Here is a 12,272-nt window from a genome sequence, read left to right on the forward strand (position 1 = left end):
ATTTTATATATAAATTATATTTAAATATAATTGATATATTCGCATAATATTTTATATAAAAATTATATATTTAAATTTATATTGATATAAAATATTTTTTATTTTTATTAAAATTTTAAATTATATAATATATCAAAATTTAAAATATCAGACTTGAAAGGTAGATAAATTCAATCAATCCAATTAAAGAAATACTTTATTTTTTAATTGTTAAAACGATTCGTATATTCGTATCATATAAAATATTAAAATTTATGTTTTCACATTATAATTTATATAAAAATTACTTATTATAATTTATATCTACATAAAAATATAAAATATATTTTTTATTTATTAAATCTATATATAATTATTATTAAAATTTTAAATTATGTTATTTTTATGTTTTATATTTTTATTATGTTTTATTAAATCATCACACTGTATTTTAATTTACCATGTCTAATTAAAGGCACAAAAACTATTGCTGATGGAAAAACCAACAGTTCATAATCTCAACCATCAAGCCCAAAACATAAAATCCCCAATATACAACATTAGAATTGTACCAACACCGATTGAGGAAAACTAGCAAGTTCTACACGAAGAGAAATCAAAAAATAAAAAATATCAGGAATTTTGTCTCAATAGAAGAAACCAAGTACTTTTCCACCAACATTCTTTCTTCTAGCTTCTTCATGGTCCATGATGCCAGCAGATGTGGTGAGCACAATAAATCCAAACTGCAATAAGAAACACACAAATAGCATAAGATAGCACTCTCATTTCGATTGATTAAACCTTTCATAAGCTTCTGTCATCCAGTGGACAATTAGAATAAATACAAGACATGGCACGCAACAAATAAACAAAACAATGATAATTTTAGATATGACACGATAATACGATATGAAAATGACATGTAATAAATTATATATATTTTTTATAATCGTATTTTGTGTTTTAATCGTATTGATACATTTAAGAAATAACGTTACACGTGTCATGTTTTATGTTTTACATGTGTTATATGTTTAAGACATAATTAATTAATTAATTGAGTTTTAATCATGTTATCATGTTAATACATATAAATGACGCATTGATAACACACATGTAATCGCATTTTAGTGTTTTTGTTATATTATTATTTTAATTTAGTGTTAAATTGCTAATTATATATTTTAATGTTGATTACGTTTAATCGTATTAATCATGTATAATCAAATTAATCATATCATGCAATGTTATTCATTCTTAAAATAGATTAAAATATGTTAATTTATCATGTCATGTGTAACACATATAATAAATATATCGTATTCGTGTTTTAGTTATTCGTGTCATTTAAGTATTTGTATCGTATTCGTGTCAAAATCATTCTTATCATGTTTAAAATGATATTTGATATGAAATATAACACGATGGCACACGAATTGCAAAATATAAAATAATGCATAAATCAAAGAGTGTTTCCACCTTCAAATACATTTCATTCTATTCTTCTGACAAAATTTTCTTTATCTCGTCAATTACAAATTCTTATGAAAGCATAATACACAGAGAAGAAGGGCAAACGACAAGTCATGATCAGGCCTTCCTCAAAAATGATCATCAAGTTCCTTTTGGTCCTGCAGAAGCATGGTTTGTTAACCATACTCTCCATGCTTGTTTATTAAAAATTTAATTTTATTTATAGTAATATGAAGATACTGACACTTTTCGACTGCCATTGCAGGTTATATAGGAGAGTTTGAGTAAGTTGATGACCACAGAGCTGGTAAATTTGTCGTTGAACTGAACGGGAGGCTGAACAATGTGGGGTGATTAGTCCTCGTTTCGATGTCGGAGTCAAAGAGATTGAGGGTTACAATGAATAACAAACACTAATTTCTCACTGTCCCATTCTCATTCAAACAAAAAAGAAAATACCATTACAACCAAAACCCAACTTTTCTCCAGTGAATTACAATTATTCTAAGCCATTCTAACATGTAGGCAACCAAAACATATAGAAACAACTGACTCTTAACTTGCCTAGAGGCTCAAAAACCTTCTCAGCTTCGTTTTTGGATTTAGAAGATCAATAGCAACTAGCAAGCATTCAATAATATACAAAGTTAAATACAAATAAATCTATTCAATTATAATAACTAAAGTCCAGCATAAGAAAAGGAACCAACAACAGCAAATAAAAGTTGCTATCTGAAAAGGGAGAAAATCTATAACAACGACGAAGCTTGAGGAGCTGGTTGGATCTAAAATGTGAAAGGAAAATCAGGGTTTACCTGAAAGCAAAAATGGCGGCCGCTACAGGGTTGTTTAAGGAGAGTTAAGAGCAAAAAAGATAAAAGGTTTTGCCGTTTTGGTTTTTAAGAGGCGAGGAAATAGTGAAGACTGAAGACTATGTTTTAGGGCTCCCGAGTGACTGAAGTTCACAGGAATGAAAATGTCCCTTCGGGGTATATGTGGATCTTGCAAAGTCAGCTGCTCGACTAAAGGAACCACGCCGAAAAGACCCAAGGAGTTATTTTTTAAATAATACTTTAAGGTAATGTTTGGTATTTATGATAATTGATAGGAGAATATGATAATTATTTTATTATATTTTGTTTATATTTAATTGAAAATAATAGAATTATAAGAAAAATTATCATCTTGTTAATACAAAATGATTAAATTCTTTCAATATATTTAATCTATGAGATTAAATTTATATATTTTATTATATCTTTAAAAATTATATCAATAATTTAAATTGTATAAACTTAAAAAAAAGATAATTTTAATCAATAAATAAATTATCTTATCTTAATTTATGCATACATCAAATATAATGATATTATTTAATCTAATCTTATTTATAATATCATCTTATTATATTTTATCATAATCTTATGGTACCAAACATGATCTAATATATTTATATACATATATATGTGTGTGTGTGTGAAAGTATCCGATTAACATGTGACTATAGAGGTTGTTTATACTAGGTTTTTTTTTTTTTTTTTTTGGATAAGAAAAATCTATAATAAATAAACTGCTAAATCTTTAAAATCAGAGCAAAATGTGTTATACGTAATAACTTAAGACAGGTGATTGCAGATCATGCAAAATAAACCCTAACAAGTGACTACCGACAGGATTCGAACTCAAGATCCTTTCATCGATGAGAACGAGCCTTAACCAATTAAATAATAAGTTTAAGTATAAAAATGAGAATTTAATTTAATTGGTATATTAAATATTTTTAAAAATTAAATTTTACCATGTCTAAAATTTAAATTTAAAGATTTAAAATTTTTTTATTTTTGAATTACGATTGTTTTATATAAAAAATATTAGTAAACGAATGACTTTTATATTTAATGGATTATTTTCACTAAAATAAACAAAAAATATATATTAATTACATCTTTTTACTTATATATCATTTTTAATCGCTATCATTATACACTAACCAAAGAATGACTGGTTTTTAGGGAGGATAAAAGGGAGAGAGAGAATGCATGACGAATTAATTTTATTTTGGGATTACTACTTGAAAATTTCAATTTAGGGAAATCTTAAAATTGCTACAAAGTTCAATCTAACATGTGTGACATTTTTTATTTATTTCTTTTAAAAACAAATATACCCTTCATTACATTGAAAGAGGTAATAAGACTGTTGGAAAACTACACTTTGGGCCACTTTGTTATCAATATATGATGGATTTTAACTCTTATGACTTGAAATTTTTATATCTTAACTTGGGGAATATGTGACAACTTTTTGTTAATTTTGATTATCGTGACCAATGTGATAAGTTAAATGCTGAATTTTTCAACATAATTTTAATCTTAAACTAATAACAATAATAATAATATATCATAGTTAATATTCTCATAATATCATTTTCAATACATCCTTCCAAACTTCAATATTTGTTTTTCCATTTCAAAATCGAATATTATAATAATTTAAAAATTGAGTTATTAACAAAAATAGTAAAAAAAAAATCCAAATAAAATATTTATTCGTTAGGGTTTTACACTTTTTACTTTACAAGTTTAACCCTTATGTATTAGGCAGTAATATGTATTATAAGGGCGTTTCAGTAATAGCATTAACTGAACATTTGGAGGTTATGGAAAGCCGTCGTTTCCGCGCAACGGCGCCTATTGATGTCATCAACCTTTCTTTGCTTGCCACGTCAACAATCCAAGTCAATATAAATAATCAAAATCCCATCTCACCGTCGGTTTGCAATTTTCGTCAACCACAATCCAACGACGTAATACAACACCAAACCAGCAATCCGCGTCGCAAACAATGGATCCCAAATATCCAAACCATCTCCACCGTCAAGTTGCTCACATAACTCAGCTCAATCCAACGGTTCAAATCCACCACGTCATCGATCCTTGTGAAAACTAAACAATCCAATAACCGCTATCGCTTCTATTTATATAAAGACCACCAAACTTCCCATTACAAGTATCTCACCCCAATTTCCTTCAAAGTCAATTTTCGTATCTCTTGTTTTCCTTAAAGCCAAACAAACCCTAACTCTGAGAAAATGGCACCTAAAGCCGAGAAAAAGCCAGCAGAGAAGAAGCCCGCAGAGGAGAAGAAGACGGTAGCCGAGAAGGCTCCGGCGGAGAAGAAGCCAAAGGCCGGCAAAAAGCTTCCCAAAGAAGGTGGAGCAGCGGCCGGAGACAAGAAAAAGAAGAGAACGAAGAAGAGTACTGAGACCTACAAGATCTACATCTTCAAGGTCCTGAAGCAAGTCCACCCAGATATCGGGATCTCAAGCAAGGCTATGGGAATTATGAATAGTTTTATTAATGATATCTTCGAGAAGCTTGCTCAAGAAGCTTCTAGGCTCGCAAGGTACAACAAAAAGCCCACGATCACTTCCAGGGAAATCCAGACCGCTGTTAGACTTGTACTTCCAGGCGAGCTTGCGAAGCACGCCGTTTCTGAAGGGACCAAGGCCGTGACCAAGTTTACTTCTTCTTGAAAGACGGATTTATCGTTATGTAGTTAGGGTTTTTTTTTTTTTTTTTAATTTTATGCATTTTAGGTATGTATTTGAAGATGGATCTACTCGATCCTAATGTGACTATGTTAGAATTGAATGCAATTAAATATAATTTCGCATAATTTCTGGGCATATGTTTCTTTAAAATTTATTTAATTCTGGAATAATGGTTTTTTTTTTTCATTTTCACGAATAATTGTGAAGATCCAACTTCAGTGAAACCAAGTTAGAACAAATTTGAAGAACAAGTTTTAAGAATGTTTATTGTGGCTTGAGTCCTGAAATTACTGTGAGCAAGTGAATCAAATGATAAAAGCATTTGGACAGGTGAAATGAGCAATTTTTACTCAAGAAATGTCAGTTGAGTTTAAGCTTTCATAGCAGATCAAGAAGCTCACTTGAATTGTCTTCCTGGTCCCTGCACAAAATGTTGGATGTAACATCCATCCTTCTAGCTGAAAAATCCAACTCCAAACTGGAACTCCTCTTTCAAGTTTTGGACCCAAGAAATCAATGCCCCCAAATCACTAACATATGAAAATTCTTGAATTATTTGGTTTAAAGAAAGCTCCATTGATAACATTTCAACCGCAAAATTCTAATCAATCAGGTCAAAAGTTAGCAGCATTAATATCCTCATTTTTCACTGCAACATGGCCTTCAATATGCAGTCAAACTTTTGAGGCAAGTAGAGCTTACCTACATTGCATAATCAAAATAAAGAGACATATTAAACCTCATCTGCTTCCCAGCCAGCCACCAAGTAAAAGTAGAAATAACAGTTGCTAACATGATGATGAAGAGCAAAACAATTCATTAAGATCACAACGATGTAACGATGAAAACTCAAATTCCTACCATTGCAAGGTTGACTCGCACAAGCTGTGTGAAAATGTCTCTGCTAAATGAAAGCCTATACGGCTAGACCCTAATCAAAACAATTGTATGATGGTCCCAATGATGGATTGGTTAAACATCTGCTGATAGGCACATAAGCTGTCAGATGTAACTTGTGCTCTAACAACAAACTCAATCACAATGACCCCGAAAACAGAGAAATGACTTCCCATATACAGTGATCCCGTATGTTCTCAGTTTCTTTCCAAAAACAAACAAACAATGTGCCTCTGAAAGACAAAAGCAATTGTTTGGGAAGCAGCTGAATCGAAAATTGGTTAAAAGAGAACAAGACATTGTCTATAGTTAATTGCCCCAGCCCTTCGAAGACTGGTTTATATATATATACATATCGGCCTGCTTATGGATATTCCTCGAAACGGATTATTCTCTATCAAAGATTCAGCACTTTGATATTGGCTCTTCACCACCTTACTATAGTAAGTTCCAAGGATTGAGCTGCTCACCACGCTAAATTAGTATGCAAACTAGGTTCAGAACATAATGATGCAGTTAGTATATTCACCTATTCGAGCATTAATTGTTTGGCTGTAGGTTCAAATCCTACTTCGGGAGATTTCATTAATTTCTAAACAATTTGAATGTGCTACAAAGGTCTCGGGCATCAAATGAAACCATCCATCAAATAAATTTGGTATAACCCTAAGTTACTCACTGATCAAACATACGACATTCGATGATAACATAAAGTTTTCCTAAGTTGATTAAATGAAAATAAAAAACTAATAAAACTGAAGGGATCAAACCTGTGATGAGAAACATCAAACATTATCCCTTGTGTGCAAATTCAACTCGAATATTTCTACCATCCAGTACCTAAAAGCAACCATAACATGCAAAATGAAATCTCAGTTGAATTGCTCATTTTTAAGAAAACAAATATTTAAATTTATAAGGAGATAACTGAGTAATTGAATTAATTACTTCAAAGTTCAAACAAACCTGGGAATCCATTTCTTTGAGAGCAGCAATGGCTGCAGCTTCCGAAGCGAACCGCACAAATCCATACCCCCTCGATTTCCCACTCACATGATGACAGATAACCCTAACTGCCCAAATCACAACATGTCTTTTTACCTCGTAATACAGAAAAACACGTCAAAGGAAAGAAGAACCCAAGAAAATTACCTTCAATGATTTCACCATGTTTTTCAAAAGCATTCTTCAAAACAGTCTCATTGGTATCATATGAAAGCCCTGAAATTAGCAAAACTTATCACAATCAATTATATAAAGGTAAAATTGAAATAAAATAGTAAATAACCGCTTTTTTTGAGCAAATTTTCTCAGCCTAGAGACAGAAATGTCACCGTTTGGATAAAGAGAAAAAAGAGGAGTACGAAAAATTCAAGACCTCCAACGAATAATTTGGAGCAAGAATCGCGAGTACAAACCAATCCAGCCAATGGGTTTTTACGGAAAACACGAACCGCTCCGTTAATACTCTGCATTTTTTCAATAATAAGCTCATTTAGGGTTGCGGAATGTCCAATAGAATGTCTCGAACTTAAAAGTAGCGAACTTTCTTTAGGTTAATTTGTTTGGAGGAAATTAAATTTAGAAAGTAAAAATATTTAACTTTTTAAAAATAATGAGTTTTTATTATTTAGCTGATTTATTGTAAAATATTTTTTATTGTATGGTTATTTTAAAATTTTTTATTTTTTAATTAATATTGACATACTTTTAAAATATTTATAATTATTTATGATTACAAAATATTAAAATAGTTAATTACTAAATTTATTAATATTAAAAAATTAATAATATAGTAATTACTTTTTTTTTTAGCAATAAGTTTCTTTTTTATTAAAGAAATTGGCAAATTTTGAGCTAATGTATTTCGCATTATATATAAAAAAGCATAATTAACAAAATTAACTTCAAATTTCATTAAAATCTGCAATTCAGGGAACGAATTACAAATCGCAAAAGCAAACAACAGGACAACTTATAATTTCTAATAATCCCAACAGACCAACTAATTACAAGCCCTAATACTAATCGCTCAAGCATTCTTGACGGCAAGGCTTTCAAATCCCCATCACCGACTGTCTCAAACCTAAACCCTAAATTCATCTAAAATCTAACCACCAAATCCATACAAAGTCCTACCCTGCCTCTTCAGTGCATAAACCACATCCATAGCAGTCACAGTCTTTCTCCTCGCATGTTCGGTATAGGTCACGGCATCACGAATCACGTTTTCCAAGAAGATCTTCAGAACCCCACGAGTTTCCTCGTAGATTAAGCCACTGATACGCTTGACCCCTCCCCTACGAGCCAAACGCCGAATTGCTGGCTTTGTAATTCCCTGGATATTATCGCGGAGGACCTTACGGTGGCGCTTTGCTCCTCCCTTGCCAAGTCCCTTGCCTCCCTTTCCTCTTCCTGACATCTTGAAAATCCAACAAGGATGGCGAAAATTATTTTGTTGATTTGGTTATTTGATGGATGCCTTGCGGGATTGAAACTAAATGGTGGGATATTAATAGGGGAAGTGGGGAGTGTTCAGTTGGGAGAGTGATCCATGTGAAATGTTTAATGATGAATTTTGGCCGTTGATAAGTTATAATAGAGGGTTGAGATGAGGAAAATTATTAACGCGGATCCACGACGTGGATAGATTTTAGCGGTTATTTTGAAACGCCCTTTTCGGTTTTTGTGTTTCTTCTATGAGTTGAAAACTCGAAAACGATTTTTGCAGCGGTAAATAGCGCGCCAAGATTTGGAATTTTCGACCTCAAGACTCCGTTTGTTTCATTAAAAATACCTTCTTAAAAATAAGCTTTAGAAAATAAATTTATTTTTTAAAAAAAGTCTGATTTTTTTCTTATTTGAATGATATTATAAAAATATTTTCTGAATTTTGGATTTTTCCCAAAAATCAATATTTTCATTAAAATAATATTCTTCACATAACTATTTAAATAATATTTTTACACTTATTAGTAATAATAATAAATATTACAAATATAAAATTAAAATTAATAATAAAAAATAACACAGACAATCATTATAATAAAATCCTACAATCTTAAAATATAATAAATGGTTTACATATTGTTTTTACATAAAAATAGTTATACAAAAGTTACAAATTATGTCCACAATAGCAAATTTTACCTAAATAAAAATAATTTTTAGGGGTACAAAATAGTTAATATTATTCTTAAACATAATATACCAATAATAACCATAATTAACCTATACAAAGAAGTGAGTTCCATACAAACAATATTAATATATTATTAAAAAATTAAAAGTATTTACTAATAAAATATTTAAATTTTAAAAATATTTACTATTTAAATAGTTTTATTTTATATTGAAATTATTTATTATTAAATTGTAACAAATGTATTATTTAATTATATTTATAATTAAAATATAAAAATTAATAAATGATTAAAAGTCATATTTTTAAAAAATATTATTATATAAAGCAATATTAAATATTAAAATAATAAAATTTATTTATTGTATAAATATTTATTGCTAAAATTATAATATAAAACTAATCATTGAAATATTAAAGTTATGTATAATAATATACAAACTATAAATATTTAAAATTAAAATATAAAAATTTTTAAATATTAATATTTTAATAATTTGATTTTTTAATTGAAAACAAACAAGTAAAATTAATTTTTATTAATATAATACTATTTCATATTAGATAAAATCAAGTTTAGATTTCATTTTCCGTTTAGATTTCATTGTATTTAAAATTTATCATATTTTCAGTGAGATTAAATTAATATAAATTATTCATTAAAATTTTTTTAATTGTAATTATAATACTTTTTATTATTATTATCAATCTTATCACAATTAATTTTATCATTTATTCAAATATAGCTTGATTAAAATTATAAAAATACTAAGACATTTTATATTAATATTTAAAATTTTAATTAAAATTAAATAAAATATTATTACTAATAAAATAATATTTTGAATTTAGTCTAATTACTTAAAAAATCAAATTTAAGATTTAATTTAAATTGATTTATTCTCACCAACTTAATAAATAATTTTATTATTCTTCAAAAATTATCTTTTTCCTTACAATTTTTAAAAATTAGCCGGTTTTTTTTAACCAATTAATTTTTTACTAAACAAACATAAAAAAATATAAAAAAATCTTCTTAAAGTCAGTTGTTTGCCAAAACAAACAAAACAAACAAAGCCTTAATGTCAAATTGCAACAAAGCATCTCATACATGATAATGTAAAGAACATAAGACAAGTAGTTTCATTTCCATTGAAATCACATACATAATAATGTTAAATCTGTTTTCAACCTTCTTTTCCCCTACAATAACCCCAAAAAAAATAAAATAAAATCCTAAGGACCCCAAAATCACATACAATTAAGAAAGAAGGCCTAATGATCGAAGTTTCCTTGTCCAACTAAGCTTTCTTAGGAGACTTAGTGGCCTTTGATGGAGATTTGAGTTCCTTGGTGTCCTTTTCAGTCTTCTTTGGCAAAAGAACAGGATTGATATTTGGTAAGACGCCGCCGTGAGCGATGGTGACGCCGGCGAGAAGCTTCCCCAGTTCTTCGTCGTTCCTCACGGCCAGTAGCATGTGCCTCGGAATGATCCTGTTTTTCTTGTTGTCACGTGCTGCATTTCCAGCCAATTCCAGAACCTGAATTCAAATCCAAATTCAGCCATTTAAGAGTTATAATAAAATAATAATTCATTTAATAATTTAGTTTAGCTCTTAGTTACCTCAGCAGCCAAGTACTCAAGAACGGCAGCCATGTAAACTGGAGCTCCGGTTCCTACCCGCTCCGAATACCTCCCCTTCTTCAAGTAACGCCCGATTCTTCCGACGGGGAATTGAAGCCCAGCTTTGAGGGACCTTGAAACGGGCTTCTTCTTTGGGCCACCACCTTTTCTTCCTCCGGCACCCTTCTTTACTTTTCCTACGGATTCCATTGCTTCGAACCGACCCGGATAACACCCGCTACCGCTTTATGAAATTAAATTCTTAACTTTAAAGCAATACTATATTAATTGGAATTCACGAGAGAATATGGGCATGTAACGCGAGGTTTGTGTACTTTATAGCGGTGGTTTTGTAAGAAGTGGAGTGGAGCGAGAGGGCAACGAGAACCGTTAGATTGAGAAATTATCGACCGTTGAAGATTACTTGGGGGTGATCCGTGTGGTTTTGAATGAACCAACGAGGAGCGAGTTTGAATTTTTTTTTCTTTTTTAATTTGTCTCTTGACGAATCAAATGGGCTTCTTTTGTTTCCCGCTTCTGAATTTTGGGATTTAGAACGCAGTGTCTTTTAGTGCCGTGCCGTGCAAAGTACAAATGCAAAATTTTAGTTATACCATTAAATGGGGGTATTTTGGTACATCATGTTATGTCATGTTCTTATGTTCAGACCTATTTTTGGCTAGTATAAACGAGATCCTTTCGGCCTTTAGTTGGCATGTATATTCTCCGCTCTGTTTAAAAAATAATAAAAGTTTTTATTAATTTATTTAATGATTAATAATGTATCTTCATTTACATTAATGATTGAAATTGCATAATTTTAAATTAAATAAAAAAAATATATTTTTTTAAATATCAATCATAAATTTAGACTAAGATACATTAATAGATATTAGATAAATTAGTGAAAACTTTCATTACTTATCCTTTTTCGTTGGCAAAAGAAGCTAGTTCATCAACATAAATTTATATTGAGATGTCAATTTTTTTTTTAAGTTAAATTTTTTATTTGAATGAAAATAATTATGAATATCGAATTTTGGAGACAAGTAGGATTTTAAATTTGTTATTATGTGCGAAAACGATTAATATATTATTCATCTTATATCCTATATATTTATATATTTAGTAAATAGTTTTTTAAAATAATATAAATTTTATTTTAGATTATTTATAATTAATATATTTTTATTTCAAATTTATATGTTAATATATATTTATCAAAAAATTACATTAATATAAAAATAAAAAAATTTATTTTTTATTTTTTAAAAAGCTACAGATACGAGTATTACTGTATCCACTCAATATTCAAAATGGATGATAATAAATATAGATTTGAAATATCCATTAGTTATTGATACGGAGATCAAAAATATTTTATTCATCTCATATTTTATCCATTGATATCTCTAATTTATACGCATATTTTAGAGTTTAATATGAATAATTCATTCATTATTTTTAAAAGATGAATTCTCATTTTTAAGTTTAGAAATCCATTGTACGAATAAACAAAACTATGTAATATCTACAATTAAGAAGAAAATTGTTTATTTTAACATGGCAAGAATTAATATCCAATATTAATATGAAGATTC

At 29.2% G+C, this 12,272-nt stretch overlaps 4 protein-coding genes across 8 annotated transcripts; 1 reads left to right on the forward strand and 3 right to left on the reverse strand.

The window, feature by feature from the left end:
• Positions 1-533: 533 nt before the first annotated feature.
• LOC111303618 (glycine-rich RNA-binding protein 4, mitochondrial-like) lies at positions 534-7,461 on the reverse strand. Of its 5 annotated transcripts, none has more exons than XM_089742601.1 (5): positions 7,284-7,461; positions 7,058-7,126; positions 6,872-6,978; positions 6,676-6,745; positions 534-725 (listed from the first exon to the last, which is right to left on the reverse strand). In XM_089742601.1, the coding sequence occupies exons 1-4, from the start codon at positions 7,378-7,380 to the stop codon at positions 6,698-6,700; spliced, it is 321 nt and encodes a 106-aa protein (XP_089598727.1). In that variant the 5' UTR covers positions 7,381-7,461; the 3' UTR covers positions 534-725; positions 6,676-6,697. The 5 variants fall into 5 exon arrangements, with proteins under 5 accessions (XP_089598727.1, XP_089598724.1, XP_089598725.1 ...); XM_089742598.1 differs by lacking the exon at positions 534-725 and adding an exon at positions 5,330-5,538; XM_089742599.1 differs by lacking the exon at positions 534-725 and adding an exon at positions 5,330-5,609.
• On the forward strand, positions 4,473-5,143 carry LOC111303613 (histone H2B). Its single transcript, XM_022900003.2, has one exon. The coding sequence runs from the start codon at positions 4,547-4,549 to the stop codon at positions 4,988-4,990; it is 444 nt and encodes a 147-aa protein (XP_022755738.1). The 5' UTR covers positions 4,473-4,546; the 3' UTR covers positions 4,991-5,143.
• A 336-nt stretch (positions 7,462-7,797) lies between the features above and the next one.
• On the reverse strand, positions 7,798-8,406 carry LOC111303616 (Histone superfamily protein). The gene has a single exon (XM_022900008.2). The coding sequence runs from the start codon at positions 8,325-8,327 to the stop codon at positions 8,016-8,018; it is 312 nt and encodes a 103-aa protein (XP_022755743.1). The 5' UTR covers positions 8,328-8,406; the 3' UTR covers positions 7,798-8,015.
• Positions 8,407-10,161: 1,755 nt separating this feature from the next.
• LOC149515212 (histone H2A-like) lies at positions 10,162-10,997 on the reverse strand. Its single transcript, XM_089742596.1, has 2 exons — positions 10,672-10,997; positions 10,162-10,588 (listed from the first exon to the last, which is right to left on the reverse strand). The coding sequence occupies exons 1-2, from the start codon at positions 10,879-10,881 to the stop codon at positions 10,349-10,351; spliced, it is 450 nt and encodes a 149-aa protein (XP_089598722.1). The 5' UTR covers positions 10,882-10,997; the 3' UTR covers positions 10,162-10,348.
• Between the last annotated feature and the right edge of the window lie 1,275 nt (positions 10,998-12,272).

The sequence above is a fragment of the Durio zibethinus genome, chromosome 13 (assembly GCF_047325235.1).
Source record: "Durio zibethinus cultivar Kanyao isolate XHJ-2024 chromosome 13, ASM4732523v1, whole genome shotgun sequence".
NCBI lineage: Eukaryota > Viridiplantae > Streptophyta > Magnoliopsida > Malvales > Malvaceae > Durio > Durio zibethinus.

Coding starts and splice junctions, on each gene's coding strand:
- LOC111303613 (XM_022900003.2), top strand. CDS start 4,547: ATGGCACCTAAAGCCGAGAAAAAGCCAGCAGAGAAGAAGCCCGCAGAG.
- LOC111303618 (XM_089742601.1), bottom strand. CDS start 7,380: ATGCAGAGTATTAACGGAGCGGTTCGTGTTTTCCGTAAAAACCCATTG. Junction 6,979..7,057: donor ACATGGTGAAATCATTGAAG/GTAATTTTCTTG, acceptor TGATTTGGGCAG/TTAGGGTTATCTGTCATCAT. Junction 6,746..6,871: donor TCAAAGAAATGGATTCCCAG/GTTTGTTTGAAC, acceptor GGTTGCTTTTAG/GTACTGGATGGTAGAAATAT.
- LOC111303616 (XM_022900008.2), bottom strand. CDS start 8,327: ATGTCAGGAAGAGGAAAGGGAGGCAAGGGACTTGGCAAGGGAGGAGCA.
- LOC149515212 (XM_089742596.1), bottom strand. CDS start 10,881: ATGGAATCCGTAGGAAAAGTAAAGAAGGGTGCCGGAGGAAGAAAAGGT. Junction 10,589..10,671: donor TTGAGTACTTGGCTGCTGAG/GTAACTAAGAGC, acceptor ATTTGAATTCAG/GTTCTGGAATTGGCTGGAAA.